This window comes from Oncorhynchus keta, chromosome 19 (assembly GCF_023373465.1).
Source record: "Oncorhynchus keta strain PuntledgeMale-10-30-2019 chromosome 19, Oket_V2, whole genome shotgun sequence".
Lineage (NCBI taxonomy): Eukaryota > Metazoa > Chordata > Actinopteri > Salmoniformes > Salmonidae > Oncorhynchus > Oncorhynchus keta.
In genome coordinates, this window is record NC_068439.1 from 65,124,682 (window position 1) to 65,144,083 (window position 19,402).

At 41.7% G+C, this 19,402-nt stretch overlaps 1 protein-coding gene across 50 annotated transcripts in view; it reads right to left on the reverse strand.

The window, feature by feature from the left end:
- The window catches only part of LOC118398687 (triadin-like), a 67,036-nt gene extending 57,345 nt beyond the window's left edge, over positions 1-9,691 (reverse strand). For 15 of the 50 annotated variants that reach the window (XM_035794277.2, XM_035794284.2, XM_035794274.2 and 12 more), the window contains exons 1-2: positions 9,241-9,688; positions 5,651-5,860 (exon numbers count right to left, since the gene is read on the reverse strand). In XM_035794277.2, coding sequence (XP_035650170.1) covers positions 5,651-5,860; positions 9,241-9,259 — 229 coding nt within the window. In that variant the 5' untranslated portion in view covers positions 9,260-9,688. Of the gene's footprint in view, positions 1-5,650; positions 5,861-9,217 lie in introns of all 50 variants that reach the window. The other 35 variants (XM_035794304.2, XM_035794299.2, XM_035794300.2 and 32 more) reach the window with 6 other exon arrangements.
- Between the last annotated feature and the right edge of the window lie 9,711 nt (positions 9,692-19,402).

A 19,402-nucleotide genomic window follows, 5' to 3' on the forward strand; every position in this document is an offset into this window, starting at 1 on the left:
AAAAGAAGTGGTAAGAAGGCAAGGGACTTGGGAGTGGAGTGGAATCAACCATCCAAACTAAGTCTCTCATTATGGGAAGACTGTGGTTTGTTCTAAAACACATTGGAAGGTTTAGGTCTCTCTCTCTCTCTCTCACACACACACACACTCTCTCTCTGTAAAGGAAGCAGTGGTGGCATGACAATAGACTTGGTTCAACTCCAATTGGTCGCCTCCCGGTCTATGTGGTGCACATCAAGGGGAATAAAATGTCCTCACAGTCAACACACTCTGCTCATTGTTACAAAATGTCGGCTAAGTATTTAATTTACTGAGTGTTGCCCTTTATTGAAATGTCATGGTGGGACAAATTCCTATTAAAAATGCAGTCATACCCAATTGCTGTCCACTAAATGGCTGTGTTATGGCTAGGTTCATCATTTCCAAGGCCAGCAAAACAAATCCAGTGCCTTCAGAAAGTGGTCTTTCCTCATTTTGTTGTGTTACAGCCTGAATTTCACATGATCAAATGTAGATGTTTCGTCACTGGCCTACACACAATACCCCATAATGTCAACATTTTAGTTTTTTGCAAAAAAAAAAAAGAAAAGCTGAATTGTCTTGAGTCAATAAGTATTTTACTCCTTTGTTAAGGCTTAACAAGTCACGTAATAAGTTGCAGGGACTCACTCTGTGTGCAATAATAGAGTTGAAAATTATTTTTTTGTACTAGCTCATCTCTGTAACCCACACATACAATTATCTGAAAGCCCCTCATTCGGGCGGTGAATGGATTCAACCACAAAGACCCAGGAGGTTTTCCAATACCTTGCAAAAAAGGGCACCTATTGGTTGAAGGGTAAAAATAAAAGTTATAAATTGAACTTTGGATGGTATATCAATACACCCAGTCACTACAAAGACACAGGCGTCCTTCCTACCTCAGTTGCCGGAGAGAAAGGAAACCCCTCAGGGATTTCACAATTAGGCCAATAGTGACTTTAAAACAGTTAGAGAGTTCAATGGCTGTAATAGGAGAAAACTGAGGATGGATCAGCAACATTGTACTTACTCCACAATAATAACCCAATTGACAGAGTGAAAAGAAAGAAGCTTGTACAAAATAAAAAATATTCCAAATCATGCATCCTGTTTGCAACAAGGCGCTAAAGTAATACTGCAAAGAATTTGGCAAAGCAACGAAACTTTTTGTCCTGAATACAAATTCTAATATACATTTTCAAGCACAGTGGTGGCTGCATCATGTTATGGGCATGCTTGTAATTGTTACGGACTGGGGAGTTTTTCAGAATAAAAAATAAACACAGGCAAAATCCTAGAGGAAAACCTGGTTCAATTTTCTTTCCACCAAACACTGGGAGATGAATTCACCTTTCAGCAGGACAAGGCCAAATCTACACTGGAGTTGCTTACCAAGAAGACAGTAAATGTTCCTGAATGGCCGAGTTACAGTTTTCACTTAATGGCCAAGTTACAGTTTTCACTTAAAACTATGGCAAGACCTGAAAATGGTTGTCTAGGAATGATCAACAACCAATTTGACAGAGCTTGAAGAATTTCAAAAATAATAATCTGAAAATGTTGCACATCCAGGTGTAGAAAGCTCTTAGAGACATACCCAGAATGACTCACAGCTGTAATTGCTGCCAAATGTGCTTCTACAAAGTATTGACCCAGGGGTGTGAATACTTATGTAAATTAGATATTTCTGTGTTTTATTTTCAATAAATTTGCAAACATTTCTAAAAACATGTTTTCACTTTGTCATGATGGGGTATTGTGTGTAAATGAGTGAGAGAAACCATTTGTCACGAACGTCGTCAGGGAAATGACCGGACCAAGGTGCAGGGTGGTGAGCGTACATTATACTTTATTTTAAATGTCGCCAACAAAACAAGAAACAACCAAAAACTAATGTGAAGCTTACTAGGGCTAGTAACCGGAAGGTTGCGAGTTCAAACCCCCGAGCTGACAAGGTACAAATCTGTCGTTCTGCCCCTGAACAGGAAGTTAACCCACTGTTCCCAGGCCATCATTGAAAATAAGAATGTGTTCTTAACTGACTTGCCTGGTTAAATAAAGGTAAAAAAAAATAAAAAAATAAGGTGTAAAAACAGGCTGCCTAAGTATGATTCCCAATCAGAGACAACGATAGACAGTTGTCCCTGATTGAGAACCATACCCGGCTACAACATAGAAACAGAAAACATAGAAATAAAGAAACTAGAATGCCCACCCTAGTCACGTGACACAATTTAATCAATTTTGAATTCAGGCTGCAACGCAACAAAACGTGGAATAAGTCAAGGGGTATGAATACTTTCTCATCACACTGTATTCTGTCTCAGGGCACACAGCCTTTTGTTTTACATATCGATTAGTTTGTGACCTTGTTGAAATTAATTTTGCATGTTTCTCTGTTACTGTATGTCTCGGTGTCAAAAATGGAAAGTACTGAATGTGTATATGGGCGATGAAATTAGTATGAAAAAAAAGTGGACTTTCTGTCACTTATCACTGTCTTCAAAATAAAATAATAATTCCAAAACTCTATTGGATATCCAGTTGGGTCCACTAGCATACATATTTGGTATGAAATTATGAGTGGCATGTACTCATAGCTATTCCCCTAAATTCCAATGTCTCTGGCAGTCTCTTTTCTGACAGTGAGGGGTTCAAATGAACAAAGAGGACCAGTCTATAAGGGAGTCTAGTGACACAGTCATCCTTCACAGAGAGAGATGATACCACTCAATATCCTACAGGTGACCAAGTGCTACAGTAGCTGCCTGTCCTGACAGACGGTTCTTAAAAGCAAGGACATGAGACTTGCTTTCAGTATTACTCTGATTCAACATGTCGTTAATCGATGATGCCATGGTTTTGTGTGGTGATTATCACCCTCCCATTCCACGTGTTGTCCTGGTGCCATACAGTATCCCCTGGGATAATTTTTACCAACCTTAACCCCCCTTCCCTAATCGAATTTAGGGATGTGTGACCCCAATGTAGCCCCTTTGTTTTCATTAATAAGGCTACTGTTTAAGAAATTGGTTTAGGGTATAGTTTAGCTGTAGTTTGACTACTAACACCTAATAAATACCATTTTTATACTCATGCCAAGGCTGAGAGGCTTCGATAGAAATAGCCACAGCCTCAATGGCTTCCCATTATTTCACGTGGAATGGTTTCGGAGGTCATTCCTCCATAGATGACCATCGGTATTGGCCACATTCAATGCTCATTATTATGCATTGTAGATGAAATCTATATCTCTCCTTGCAGGCTTATCTGCAACATACAATATTGAATCAGAAATATTAAAACCCATCAGATTGGTGTCTCCTTCTCAACAGCAGCACTCAATCAAAGAGAAAGACATTGTGCATGATCACTATTTAATACAATACAGTTAACAGCACAGACTGATGTGGTTTCAATGTACGATTATTTTTTATTCATTTATTTTATTTCACATTTATTTAACCAGGTAGCCCTGTTGAGAAGAAGTTTACAACTGCGACCTGGCCAAGATAAGCAAAGCAGTGCGACAAAAACAACAACACAGAGTTACACATGGGATGAACAAACATACAGTCAATAACACAATAGAAAAATCTGTATACAGTGTGTGCAAATGAAGTAATGAGGTAAGGCAATAAATAGGCCAATAGTGGCAAAGTAATTACAATTTAGCAATTTACACTGGAGTGATATATGTGCAGATGAGGATGTGTAAGTAGAAATACTGGTGTGCAGAAGAGCAGAAAAACAAATGTGGGGATGAGGTAGGTAGTTGGTTTGATGGGCTATTTACAGATGGGCTATGTACAGCTGCAGCGATCGGTAAGCTGCTCTGACAGCTGACGCTTAAAGTTAGTGAAGTCTCCAACTTCAGTGATTTTTGCAATTCGTTCCAGTCATTGGCAGCAGAGAACTGGAAGGAAAGGCAGCCAAATGAGGTGTTGGCTTTGGGGATGACCAGTGAAATATACCTGCTGGAGCGCGCGCTACGGGTGGGTGTTGCTATGGTGACCAGTGAGCTGAGGTAAAGCGGAGCTTTACCTAGCAAAGACCTATAGATGGCCTGGAGCCAGTAGGTTTGGCAACAAAAATGTGGCGAGGACCAGCCAACAAGAGCATACAGATTGCAGTGGTGCGTAGTATATGGGGCTTTTGGGACAGAACGGATGGCACTGTGATAGACTGAATACAATTTGCTGAGTAGAGTGTTGTAGTTAGTGAACCAGGTGAAGCAGTCATTAGAGAAACCAAGGCTGTTGAGTCTGCCGATAAGAATACGGTGATTGACATAGTCAAAACCCTTGGCCAGGTCGATGAAGACGGCTGCACAGTACTGTCTTTTATCGATGGCGGTTATGCTATCATTTAGGACCTTGAGCGTGGCTGAGGTGCACCCGTGACCAGCTCAGAAACCAGATTACATAGTGGAGAAGGTGTTAGCATGAAGGCAATTGTGTATAAATTGAGACAGAAAAGTCAACTGAATTGACAGTTGTAAGTTATCATAGGCCGGATGCATGAAAGCAATTTTCACACAATTTAATGGGATGATTTTGCCTGGAAATAAGCCCTTAAAAACACTGTCAAATAAATCACTTAAGAGTTAAAAGCTCATGTCAAGACTAATAGTGAAATCAGGTGAAAATATTGTTTTTTTGTCCTTTAATTGTGGTCTATTTTGCTCTATTACAAAAAACAAGCAAAACTCAAATTATTTTATTGTTGAGATTGAGCTATTGAAGACATTTCAACTATTTATGGAAAGATTAAGAAATATTTACAGCTTTCTATTGAATAGCACCGACAAGTGTTTGCAACTGTAATGAACTATATTAATCACAAGTTTGTGATACAATAACATCCCTACTGACTGAAGCAAAGCATCTCAAATCGTATCTACCAGTACATATTTTGACTCATCCAAAAGTAAGCTATTTCACTCAAAGCTGTTTGACTGGGACAGGGGCATGGCTATTTCTGCTCACCCTCTCTTAGATAACTGTTGACTGTAACCGAACACAGCTGCTGCTGATAGTTCCCAGGCCCAGTAAACTGCAATGCTACACCCTATCTGTCTTTGTCACTGTCGGTCCTATCAGTAACCAGCCAATGAGCTCCCGGCTACCCTGAGAGCCCGCACACCGTTGGTAGGGCAGTGGCACTTAGGATAAAGTAGTGCCAGCCTGGAAACAACAAGCTACTGGGCCTTATCATGCTCCCTGAGCACACTGCATCCCACATCGGCTGTTTTAGCCATTATCCATGACCTTGTTTCACCCAGGCTAAATGTTAAGGCTAAATTAATGAACAAACCTGAGTAGAGGGGCTGTTTATAATTGGACCAAATCTATATCCACATCATTAAAAACCAAAGCCTAAATGACCAAGATGGATGATTACTCAATGCATGATGCATCACATAAACTACTGAGCAGCACTAGCCCCTTTTCATCCTAATTAGTACAAAGGAAAGAGGAAGTCTAGCTCTAACCTACAGAGGCCTTTGAGGAATAAGGTAGAATCCTAATGCAAAGAGTAAGTCTAAACTTGAACCTAACACAGACCTAGAAGTAGCATCCCAATGCATGATGGGTGGGAGCAGTAGGGGGACAGGTTCAGGACCTACCTGTGATGCCCTTGTAGTCCATCAGGTCAAACATGATGATGGCCACGCAGGACCAGGTGATGACCAGGGCTAGGACCAGGATCCAGGCCATGGGGGAACTGAAGGTGGTGTACAGGTCGTCAGTCACAGTCCTCTTAGACACCCTGACTAGGGGCTGTCCTGCCTCCCCGTTTTTGCTCTCTATGACCATGGTTGTGGTGGAGGATCGCGCTGGAAGAAAATAACCAAAGATAGATTGGTGGCCTGATGCTGAACCAACCACGAAGACCAAGTGATTGGTTGAGTTTGTTTGTGATTAAACTGCACTGAGACAAGTTTCTGTCAGGTGAATAGCTAGACTGTGAAGGTACTGTATTGTAGTATACATGGTGCACAGTGTCAAAGTAATCTAATGTCTTGTATGGAATGTGTTGTCTCTGTGATCTTTGACTTAGCCATAAAAAAACATCTCTACAAATGAATATAAATCTCTGTAAAGTGGTGGATTTGGTGTTAAATGGAGAGAGCTTCCTTACAAACAAAATACATGACCTTTATGTGCGCCATTCATTTGACAAGGCTACTCATCGATTTACCTGAATGTGGCAGACTAGGTCAGAAAAAAACATTGATTGTTGTGCAGCTGCAGTAGTTAGAATGCAGTGTTCATTTTCTCAAATTTGATATGCTGCTGTAAAATCAGGTCGGTGCAAATCAGAGAGAAGCCCTGGCTTGCGACATGGTCTCTGGTGTTTTCTCTGAATCGGCCCATGACAGCGATAGTATCCGACTGAAATGCTGCTCCAGCCATCATGATTTGTGTGCATGCATATGTATGAATGCATGTACAGTACCAGTCAAAGTTAGGACACACCTACTAATTCAAGGGTTTTTCTGTATTTTTACTATTTTCTACATCGTAGAATAGTAGTGAAGACATCAAAACAATGAAATAATACACATGGAATCATGTAGTAAGCAAGTGTTAAACACATCAAAATATATTTTATATTTGAAGTTCTTCAAAGTAGCCACCCTTTGCTTTGATGACAGCTTTGCGCACTCTTGGCATTCTCTCAACCAGCTTCATGAGGAATGCTTTTCTAACAGTCTTGAAGGTGTTCCCACATGCTGAGCACATGTTGGCTGCTTTTCCTTCACTCTGCGGTCCAACTCATCCCAAACACTCTCAATTGGGTTGAGGTCAGGTGATTGTAGAGGCCAGGTGATCTGATGCAGCACTCCATCACTCTTCTTCTTGGTCAAATAGCCCTGACACAGCCTGGAGGTGTGTTGGGTCATTGTCCAGTTGAAAAACAAATGATAGTCCTACTAAGCGCAAACTAGATGGGATGATGTATCACTACAGAATGATGTGGCAGCCATGCTGGTTAAGTGTGCCTTGAATTCAAAATTAATGACAGACATAGTCACCAGCAAAGCACCCCCACACCATCACACCTCCTCCTCCATGGAGATAATCACATACTCTGTGTCTGATGAGTCAAAATTGCAAATTTGGACTCATCAGACCAAAGGACAGATTTCCACCAGTCAATGTCCATTGCTCGTGTTTCTTGGCCCAAGCAAGTCTCTTCTTCTTATTGGTGTCCTTTAGTAGTGGTTTCTTTGCAGCAATTCGACCATGAAGGCCAAATTCACACAGTGTACTGTGAACAGTTGATGTTGATATGGGTCTGTTACTTGAACTCTTTGAAGCATTTATTTGTGCTGAAATCTGAGGTGCAGTTAATTCTAACAAACTTGTACTCTATAGCAGAGGCAACTCTGGGTCTTCCTTTCCTGTGGCGGTCCTTATGAGAGCCAGTTTCATCATAGCACATGATGTTTTTTTGCATCTGCGCTGGAAGAAACTTTCAAAGTTCTTGAAAATGTCTGTATTGGCTGACCTTCATGTCTTAAAGGACTGTCATTTCTCTTTGCTTATTTGAGCTGTTCTTGCCATAATATGGACTTTGTCTTTTACCAAATAGGGCTATCTTCTGCATACCACCCCTACCTTGTCACAACACAACAGATTGGCTCAAACGCTTTAAGAAGGAAAGAAATTCCACAAATTAATTTTAAACAAGGCACACCTGTTAATTGAAATACATTCCAGGTGACTACCTCATGAATCTGGTTGAGAGAATGCCAAGAGCGTGCAAAGTTGTCATCAAGGCAAAGGGTGGCTACTTTGAAGAATCTCAAATATGACTTTTTTGGTTACTACATGATTCCATATGTGTTATTTCATAGTGTTGATGTATTCACTATTATTCTACAATGTACAAAATAGTAAAAACAAAGAAAAGTAGGTGATGAGTAGGTGTGTCCAAAAGTTTGACTGGTAATGTAGGTCAGTGAATGTGAAAGAGCAAGAGAGAGAGAGAGAGAGAGAGAGAGAGAGAGAGAGAGAGAGAGAGAGAGAGAGAGAGAGAGAGAGAGGGAGGGAGTGCTTGTGCTTGTGCTTGTGCTGGTGTATTTGTCCAGCCTGGCCCAGTGTGGGATCAGGCCACCTGTTGGGTCTCTTCACCATTGCCTGCACCCCGTTGTCAGCCAAGGGGGATTATTGGGTACCCATGTCCCCTCAAACTGCTGACTCAAGAGGCTCTGCAGACAGACACCATATGTCCGGCTTCCTCTCACTTTGATTCAACAAATAACAATACACAAGTCATACTGTGACTTGAACAGTGTGTGTGTGTGTGTGTGTGTGTGTGTGTGTGTGTGTGTGTGTGTGTGTGTGTGTGTGTGTGTGTGTGTGTGTGTGTGTGTGTGTGTGTGTGTGTGTGTGTGTGTGTGTGTGTGTGTGTGTGTGTGTGTGTGTGTGTGTGTGTGTGTGTGTGTGTGTGTGTGTGTGTGTCTAGTATGTGCACTTGAGTGTGTTTGTCAGGTTTACAGTAATGGTATTCACAGTATGGTATTATCCTGGACTCGAGGATTAGTGTGGAGTGATGGAATACATCACACAAATATGCTGTGCTGTTAAACATGTATGAAGCTCCTACACATCTACTTTCCCTCTCTCATGACCCATCACTGCCTGAAGTTGACGTTCCTGTCTTGGGAACCCTTAGTAGATATCCATGACAACTAATCTCAGGACAGTAATAGAGTCATATAGAGTCAGCCAACAAAACTGATCTGATTTATCCTCTCCTGGGTGCTCTCAAAATAGTCCCTTCTAGGTCAATTTTAAGTTTTGTCACCCTGGCTCAGGTTAAATCAAATCTGAGCCAGGTACTCGAACTGACTGAGGGAAAACAAGGTACACCAGAAATAATTATTAGTTTGATTCCCAAAAGTCAGATGACGTCTGTAACAGTAATAATGGAGGTGGATTATGCACCTTAAGTGCAAGACACTTAAAGCCGTGCTATCATCACAACTGTTTCAAGGCTGCAGAGCAAATAGCCAATATGATATGCTACATGATATCCAGTATTTTTAGAAGCCGCCAATCATGAGATTCCTTTACAGAGCAGGTTCCAAAATGTCTGCTGAGCTATGTTACACATCTGCTTTTAACATTTAAAATAACAAATTAAGTTACCCATAATAAGGAAGTAAAATGTAAAGACATACTTAGACTTGTGTAGATACTGTACCTTCGACTCCCTCAGTCATGCTGGTTTGAATATGTAATTTCAGCAATTAATCCTTTAGGGCAACAACAACAAAAAAGTTGTCGAGAAAAAAAATAACATGGACTGCCACCTCCCTAATCCTGTTTGAGTCCTGATCGTCAAGGATGAGTCCCTGCACAGAGCCCCTACAAGGAAAAACAGCCACAACCAAAAGATATTACAACTGGTGTCTGGACTGGATGTTCAATTCCCCTGAAGATGAAAAAGGATAAATATACCAAAGGGTCACCGTGACGGTGACCTAAGGTTCTCTGAAGAGGGTCAATTAAAGTCCAGGAGGGGGAGAGCAAAAGTTGAGGAGGAAAAACGTTCCAGGGCTGACCAGAGGAGAGGTGCAGATGCAGCCTAAAAGTTTTCCCTGCCCATGATGGGTGTAGATCAGGAAGCATATAGGACAGGAGGGGGGCTTCAATGTAACCGTAGCCCAGGCTATTCTGCCCTGCCTGGGTTATTTTTAGAGCTAGCCACACCAGCTGTATTCTGCTTTGCCTTTTTAGGCTAGGGGCGTGACCCCCTCCAACAGACCTGTACTGTCATGGAGTGGGGAACAGAAGGGGCATAAGTATTCCTCTCCTGAACAGCCCCCTCCCTCTGCTGGCCTGGTAATGGGACTGGCAGACACGCAAGTCACGTCACTCACAGTGGAGTGTCCACAGGCAGGAAACTGAGGAAGATGTTTTTAAAGCTGATCTTGATTTAAAAAATAATAATACAAATGAAATAATAATAAAAGTCACAGTCCGGAGCTGTTCATCTGTCACAGGATGCCAGACTGATTACAGCCAAAGTGCTTTGTTTACCTTTGTGAACATGAAATAAAAGATACAGACTGGATTTACTGCCCTTTGGGACTGCAGTACCTGTGAAGCGCTGTGCCCACATTATTATCTGGGTGCCAGCTGGGTCAGTCACTGCCCACTCAACAGACTGGCACCTGGCAGCCTGATTTAAGCAATTATTATAGTCCAATTATTCATAGATTATCTTTACAACTGTAAGACCCAAGCATATCTGATATGATTGTTGGAATATAACCACTGAATATAATTCCCAGATTCATGTACATCTCAAAACATGAATCAAAGTCACAACAGAAATCCACGACAACGGATGCTGCTGTTTGATTTTGTCCGTCAAATGCCCCACAAATCTGGGGGAAAAATGTTGCAAATGTAAAATGTAATGCATTTGATCTTTCGGGAAGAAATGTCATGCATTTTAACCTCCCTCCTCTCTTGGCAACCACACACCTCTGCTGAGAAGCCTTTTTGACAAGCTAAAGCAGTTTAACTGCTGCCTGATCCCTGAGCCCACATAAAGGGCTGAAAAGACACATTACATATGAGGATGTTGAGTATAGTATCCCATGAGATTGTTTTACAAAGAGACGGACATACGGCTGGATGTGTGTGTGATCTACACAGCGATCTGTCTTTTGATTCAAATGTGCAGACATTCAGACTAGAGACAAATAAAAAATCGAATTTTGTCTTAACATGTCGTTATTCCTCCATAACTAGTAACAGTCATTATATTGACAGCATTGCACAGTCAGCTACCACTGTTGAGATAAAACAGAGAGGCCTGCTGATGAAATCGTGTGCAATCAGGGGGAAAAACATCTCACCATGCAGAGTGACGCACTGTTGTGCTGGCACACACTGATGTTTACGACCACTGCCTTTCTTACAGATCTACTATGACACCTTCAGGCACACTTCAGGCACACTTCAAAACCTCAAAAGTGTTTTGAGAACTTTCGAGAACTATAAATCATGTCCTGGCAGTGATAGACCCAAATGTGGGACCACTATAACCACCTCTCGATCAGTCTTACAGCATAATACTCTCAATGCAACTCTATCTCCATTGCTGCCTATGTCATACATTAGTTTTAAAAAAGCTGGGACTTCCACGAAATTGATGAAAGAAATGCAAACATTGCAAACATGTAATGACAGAAGTTAGGCTAAAACTAGAAAAGTATATTTCCTGAAGAAAATAGGGTGTGGATTTATGGTTTTGAAACAAGTTATAGTAGTGGTATTGACTGCAGTAGTAATGGTAGTGACTTGAAAAAGATTGATTTATCAGTTGTTTAATTGGATAGAATACGGAAGGATAGCCTGAACATATGACATTTTGGATTGGTGTCTCTAGCCTGAACAGTTCATTAGTTACTACTAGTGTGTTATTTTATGCTAATGTATGCACATTTCTACAATTATAGTTTATACTTTATAAAGTAAAAAAATAAATCAAGTTAGGATAGCCTGAACACTATAAAGTTGAACTTGTAGCCTAAATGGAAAACAATATTGATGGAAATATTGATTGATTGGAGTGATTGATAATTTGGTTGATTGATGAGATGGAATATGCTGAACATGAGAAAGTTGGTCTGGTGTCTCTAGCTTGAAAGGTTCATGAGTTACTTAAGCTTATAAGAAATCCCGCTATGTCCTCCGACGAACCATCAAACAGGCAAAGCGTCAATACAGGAATAAGATTGAATCGTACTGAATCGGCTCAGACTCTCGTCGGATGTGGCAGGGCTTGCAAACTATTACAGACTACTACTACAGCTGTCCAGTGACACGAGCCTACCAGACGAGCTAAAGTACTTCTATGCTCACTTCGAGGCAAGTAACACTGAAACATGCATGAGAGCATCAGCTGTTCCGGACAACTGTGTGATCACGCTCTCCGCAGCCGATGTGAGTAAGACTTTTAAACAGGTCAACATTCACAAGACCACAGAGCCAGACGGATTACCAGGACGTGTACTCTCAGCATGCGCTGACCAAGTGGCATGTGTCTTCACTGACATTTTCAACCTCTCCCTGACTCTGTAATACCAACATGTTTCAAGCAGACCACCATAGTCCCTGTGCCCAAGAACGCTAAGGTAACCTGCCAAAATTACTACCGACCCGTAGCACTCATGTCTGTAGCCATGAAGTGCTTTGAAAGGCTGGTCATGGCTCACATCAACACCATCATCCCAGAAACAGATCCACAGGTGATGCAATCTCTATTGCACTCCATACTGCCCTTTTCCAAAAGGACAAAAGGAATACCTATGTGAGAATGCTATTCATTGACTACAGCTCAGCGTTCATCACTATAGTGCCCTCAAAGATCATCAGTAAGCTATGGACCCTGGGACTAACACCTCCCTCTGCAATTGGATCCTGGACTTCCTGAAGGGCCACCACCAGGTGGTAAGGGTCGGTAACAACACATGCGACACGCTGCTCCTCACCACGGGGGCCCCTCAGGGGTGCGTGCTCAGTCCACCTCGTGTACTCCCTGTTCACTCATGACTCTAGGGACAGGCACGACTCCAACACCATCATTAAGTATGCCTATGACACAACAGTGATAGGCCTGATCACCGATAACGATGAGACATCTTATAGGGAGGAGGTCAGAGACCTGGCCGTGTAGTGCCAGGACAACAACCTCTCCCTCAACGTGATCAAGACAAAGGAGATGACTGTGGACTACAGGAAAAGGAGGACCAACGGGGATGTAGTGAAGCAGGTTGAGAACTTCAAATTCCTTGGTGTCCACATCACCAAACTAAAATGGTCCAAGCCCACCAAGACAATTGTGAAGAGGGCACAACAAAACCTATTCCGCCTCAGGATTGGCATGGGTCCTCAGATCCTCAAAAGGTTCTACAGCAGCACCATTGAGAGCATCCTGACTGGTTGCATCACTGCCTGGTACTACTCGGCCTCCGACTGCAAGGCACTACAGAGATGTAGTGTGTACGGCCCAGTACATCACTGGCGCCAAGCTACCTGCCATTCAGGACCTCTATACCAGGTGGTGTCAGATGAAGGCGCTAAAAATTGTCAAAGACTCCAGCCACCATCGTCTTAGACTGTTCTCTCTGCTACCATATGGCAAGCTGTACCGGAGCGCCAAGCCTGGGTCCAAGAGGCTTCTAAACAGCTTCCACGCCCAATCCATAAGACTCCTGAACATCTAATCAAATGGCTACCCAGACTATTTGCATTGCCCCCCCCATTACACTGCTGCTACTCTCTGTTATTATTTATGCATAGTCACTTTAATAACTCTACCTTCATGTACATATTACCTCAATAACCTTGACTAACCGGTGCCCCCGCCCACTGAATCTGTACCAGTACCCCCTATATATAGCCTCAATATCGTTACTTACTGCTGCTCTTGAATTATTTGTTACTTTTATTTCTTATTGTTTTTTTTGTATTTTATTTTAACTGCATTGATGGTTAAGGACTTGCAAGTAAGCACTTCACTGTAAGAATACACCTGTTGAATTCGGGCGCATTTGACAAATAACATTTGATTTGATTTGAGATAAGAACTGAGAATTATATTAGCAAACCCATCAATGACTAATGAGTTACATAGAGAAAATATGCTACCTGGACATTTGAGATCAACCAAATACAAGTAGCGAAAGGCATTGAAATGTGTTCCGATCTGGATGGTGCAATAAAGACACTTAATCATTTCCATGTCTTCTTTCAAGACACACAGAATTTACTCTGAGATGCTATCACCAAAGGGAAAAGCAAAGAGCTTGCCATCTTCACATAAGTATGTAAAAGTTCTTCTGTTGAAAAATGTGTTATTACTAACCTGGCATTGTACGAAGCCCCAGCAATAAGATATTCATGAGTCCTCAATTGAAAGAAAACATGCAATGACAGATAGAGAGACACACTCTCTTCTACGGCTGTTTGAACTCTAAGCACTGTTTACTTCCACACTCATTGGTTTCTCTGAGTTTGTGTGGACGAAGCATAATGTCGGACACCCCTAACTGATCAAGGAATACAGCGTCTGCAGTTCTGCTGCTGATGTAGTCATTAAGACTTACTGGCAGCAGGCCTCAAGTGCATTAACTACTCATGCTAAATGACCATTATAGAGAAAGGGGTCAAGACTTGACGATCAAAAGTAACTGTTGATGTACAATTGACTCCACAATAACATGTCATGATTTTGTTGTGGATTAGCCTAGCAGACACAGTAACAATACTCCAAATGGGGTGGGCCACAGTTTTGCTGTGTCAAGCCAAATCATAAGTTTCTCCTGCCAGCTTTAAGTGGCCATCTGGATTCATGCTGCATCAAGTAACGACCGAGCTCAGCGCTACGGGGAAACATCTGAAAACACAAACTAGCTAACTGAGCTCTCAGACAACACTAAGGCTATATGGATCTAATAGTGTTGCAGGGTATACTGAAACTTCTGTACTTTCTCAATACTAGAACATGAAATACGTCTCACGGATCAAGTATGTATCAGCGTAGCCGATGTCCCCCTTATTGCCACGTTCACGTGCAAGTCGGAATTAGGAAACTGACATTTCCGACATGCTACCTGGTTGTAGTTATACACGTTCAACGAAACATCAAGTCAGAAATGTCTGACTTTCCTAGTTCCGACTAGCATTTGAACAAGGGCATAAGCCTTGTTCACATTACTCATAAGCACTCCGTCACATGGCACCGGATGTCATGCATTTCAACGAGAACATCCATAGCAGAGTGGAATCGCAACGCCCCCTTGTGGTTGAAGGCTCCGTTGCGAGAAGGACTCTGCATACATATTTTCCAAACTTTGTGTCGTCTTCAGTACAGCCAGTGTCCGTCCAAGAACAGGAAGTTACCAAACCACAGAAGAAGATGAAACTTTATGGTTTTTGGTGATGGCTTTATGGGATAGCTAGCTAACCCAAGAGTGTTCATCTGTGTCATTTACAGAGGGGCAAATGAAGCAGAACCAGCAAGGAGGTGGACGAAGCCAAGCACCAACTAGCAAGATCCTATTGGTGCATTGTAGCATGTATTAGCAGATTTACGTTAGGGAACACCGCCTATTTGAAGTGTGAGTGTGCACAAACTCAATTCGACCTTGGATTCCTTCTAAACAACACAATTTTTTGCAACTTTGGCAAAGCGTCAAGTCTATAAAAGTTAGTGGGAACAGAAAAAGACATTGAGATCAGACGTTTCATCGATAAGAACATTTGCAGAATGTAGTTACGTAGTTCCATCCTCTCCCTCTACCCATGACTGGACTTCCTCTTATTATCATATTTGGTGGTCAGAAAATGTTCTAAATGGATGTTTCAGTTTTATAGCCCCTGTGACATGTCTGTGTTACCCCTTCTGTCTGTGCTACACGTTCAGTAGTGGGCAACAGTGTAAGGTACTTAAGTTAAAATACTTTAAAGTACTACTTATGTAGTTTTTGGAGTATCTGTACTTTACTTTACTTTTCTATATATATTTTTGACAACTTTTACTTTTTCATCACTACATTCCTAAAGAAAATAATCTACTTTTTACTTCATACATTTTCCCTGACACCCAAAAGTACATTTTGAATGCTTAGCTGGACAGGAAAATGGTAAAATTGAAGCACATATTGGCCGGTTCAAGTGCTAGTCCGAACTAGGAAACTGAAATTTCCAACTTACTAACTGTTTGTAGTCATACACGTGCAGCATTCAACAAAACAGCAATTTTCGTGTTTCTTAGTTTCCTAAACTACTTCTATGCAACTGTTCAGTAGAATAATATAAATCCCAAATGGAAGGGAAACAGATTGTTTGTCATCTGTAGCCCCATGAAATCAACCAAAACAAGCTCTATAACTTAATGCATGTTCATATTTTTATTGAATATACATTCACCTGTATTGTGAATAGGCTTAGGCTACATCTTAATTTACCCAGTTTATCAATACAAATGTACCATTCACATGAATGATTATCATTATGTTGATATATTTGATGAATTGATTATATGATTGTATAATTGATTCATTAATGCATACCTGGATCTCTGAAAAATGTAAATGTATAGATGTAAAAACAAATTGAAAGTAATGATATTGAACTCAAAAGATGCCCAACGGTTGAACAGAGCAGTAGCTGAGTTTATCTGTCTGGATCAAGTGGCATTCTGTGACTTTGGCTAATAAGCCTTGTTTTTTTTTGCAGCTGTATCATTTTGGTATCGTTGATGAATTGAGTATTGTGATTGTATCAAGCATCGTGATACTAAACCTGGTATCGGTATCGAAGTCAAAATTCTGGTATCGTGACAGAGCTAGGATCTAATTATACATCACAAATGGATGTGCATCACACAACACTCTGCAAAGAAGACCATGGGGGAGTAGGTTTGAAGAGCAAGTTGATTTGGTTTGAAGAGCAAGTTGATTTGATGGAGTTTGTCAGAATGTAAGCATTTTCAACAATCAGAATGAGAGGGTTATAGAATATGGGTTGATGCATTTTATGCTTTATGACCATTTTCCCTATCTCTTCCACCATAAAGGCTTTTGTGAAGACGATTCCTCAGGCTTGAGCGAAACACATGTTAAAGATATTATGTACGCTGCAGGGGGCTTTATCAAGTCATAGTGAGAATCATTCAATTGATGTATGTCTGACAGACAGAACACTGTTTCTGAAGGTTTCAAGTAGAAAACCATAGATAGACTAAGCTACAATCACATTCAAATAGATGTGTGATTATCTATTCTCTGGCTCGATGCTTTCTTGTTCTACAGGTGACACTTACCCAGAATAATTGTATCTCACTCTGCTTGTCTAACTAATGTTGTTACCTCGTTATGCAGGTCTCGTTCGCAGGAGTAATCCATAAAAGCCTGTCCTCCGAGCCAAGGGAATATCAATAGTGACTCAACTGGGATTTCAACGATAGCCCCCTCTGGTGCTGCTGCCTGCTACATCACAGCCACTCCATCACATTAAAGGCTCCAATAAAACAGTCCCTGAGAAGGGATACAGCAGAAACTCATAATACAGTACATTTGGCAATAAAATCCCTTTTGAATCCAAGCCATAAAATCTGTAGCTAGATGTATTAATGCGTAATTACCGCTCGCTGACCGCTAGGGCTGTAGTAGAGCGGGTCGAGAGATTCAAGTTTCTTGGTGTCCACATCACCAATGAACTATCATGGTCTTAACACACCAAGACAGTCGTGAAGAGGGCATGACAACACCTTTTGAAAAGATTTGAAAAGATTTGGCATGGGTTCCCAGATCCTCAAAAAGTTCTACAGCTGCACCATCGAGAGCATCCTGACCGGTTGCATCACCACTTGGCAAGCGGTATCGGAGAGCCAAGTCTAGGTCCAAAAGGCTCTTTAACAGCTTCTACCCCCAAATCATAAGACTGCTGACCAATTAATCAAATGGCTATTGACTATTTACATTAACTCCACCCCACTGCTGATACTCACTGTTTATTATCTATGCATAGTCACTTCACCCCTACCTACATGTACAAATTACCTTGACTAACCTGTACCCCGGGACATTGACTCGGCATCGGTACCCCCTGTATATAGCCTCGTTATTGTTATTTTATTGTGTTACTTTTTATTATTTTTAACTTCAGTTTTCTTATTTTCTTAACTCTTCTTGAACTGCACTGTTGGTTAAGGGTTTGTAAGTAAACATTTCACGATAAGGTCTACACTTGTGTTCGGTGCATGTGACAAATAAAGTTTGATTTGATTTGATTTAGCACACCCTCTCCTTCTCCTCCTGAGACAGATGACCCAGGGCGAGGCTAAATTACAGGGGCATCTCAGAGGACACCTGATTCCAACAACGCTACTTTACAGTAAGACTCCAACCATCTCCACATAATAGTACCTTAGTAGTAGCACCTGTGTTGAGAAGGTACACTATCAATGAAGGACTTCTACATTACTGATTAGAGTACATTGTGTTCTGGCTCCTGCCCCCTTTTATTTATTATCAAAGCCAGCAGTTCAAAGGAGCCATTCAAAGCGTGCCAGGATGTAAATGCTGCCGGTTTCCACCCGCCTTCCATTTCTTTGGCAGCTTTCAATGGGGAAGGAAGGCCTCACTCAGGGGAGAGAGATGCTACTGCTGCTCAAAACATCCAGTTCCATGAAATACCTTACAGTGTAAATGTAATGTCTACAAGGTTGAGCTTCTTGAGATGTGCAGAAGTGAAAACTCCAACGCCTTACCAACATCTCCCTGATGTTCTGTCTGAAGTGGATGAGGCTGATGAATATGGATGAGACACAAGATGCACATAAAAGGTTTGTTTTCACCCCAAATTACATTTATCTTCTAGTGGGATATGAGAACAGCCTTGTCCTATACAAGCCTGTCAGCTTGGTTTTTACTCTGTGGTGCTGTTTCTCTATCTCCACTCATCATCACCAGCTCGGACCTCATAACACTGATCTCATCTCACACTGCCCTCAATGTTGCTGCTGCAACAGCACACAGGTTGGCCATGTGGTTGGGCTGGATTCCTCAGCCGCCACTTTCTGTCTGTGGGCTGCTTCCATTGGCCATCAGCCTGCATGTCCCAAGGGTTTATGGCTTCTGAAAGTGAACCAAACCCAGCTTTCCTGTAGCCGAACACCCGCTTGACTGCTACCATCCAGATTCTCACTGCGTGTGGGTGACAGTCTGTGACTGTCGAGAGTGGTAAAGTAAACAGTAACACACATTCACACATGTAGACACGCACGCACGTGCGCGCGCTCATAGACAAACACATGGATGCCATTTTTAAATGCAGTCATTCTATGTAGGCCTAATTGGCTATTTAGGTCAATGACTTGATCCAGGTAGGACACCATTTACTGTAAATGGCACTCCAATTCTATTCATGAGTGCAGCATATGCTTCAACGTCTTTTTGCAGCCAAGTCACCCGTGATACGAGTCAGTATTCCATGTCCATCCATGTTTGAGGACGTTGAGCGGTGACATGTAAACCAGCCACTTGGCGCAACAGTGAGCGCTGATACCTTTAGTGAGTGCTGTTACCTTTAGATTAGTGATTGTATTATGGTACATGCCCCAGTTTACATATTTTAAGTAATTTTATTTGTCCCATAGATTGTGGGCCAGTTGGTAGGCTCCAGAAAGTGTGGCCATGGGCGAGGTCCTATGTGTTGAGGAAGTGATCACCGTTAGGACGCCTCTAATACTCAGCTGATACAGGGGAGAATAGAATCATGGAGAGGCCAGAGATAGCTAGACTTGTAAATTGAGCAAACAAACAGAAGTTGGGTTTTGGAGA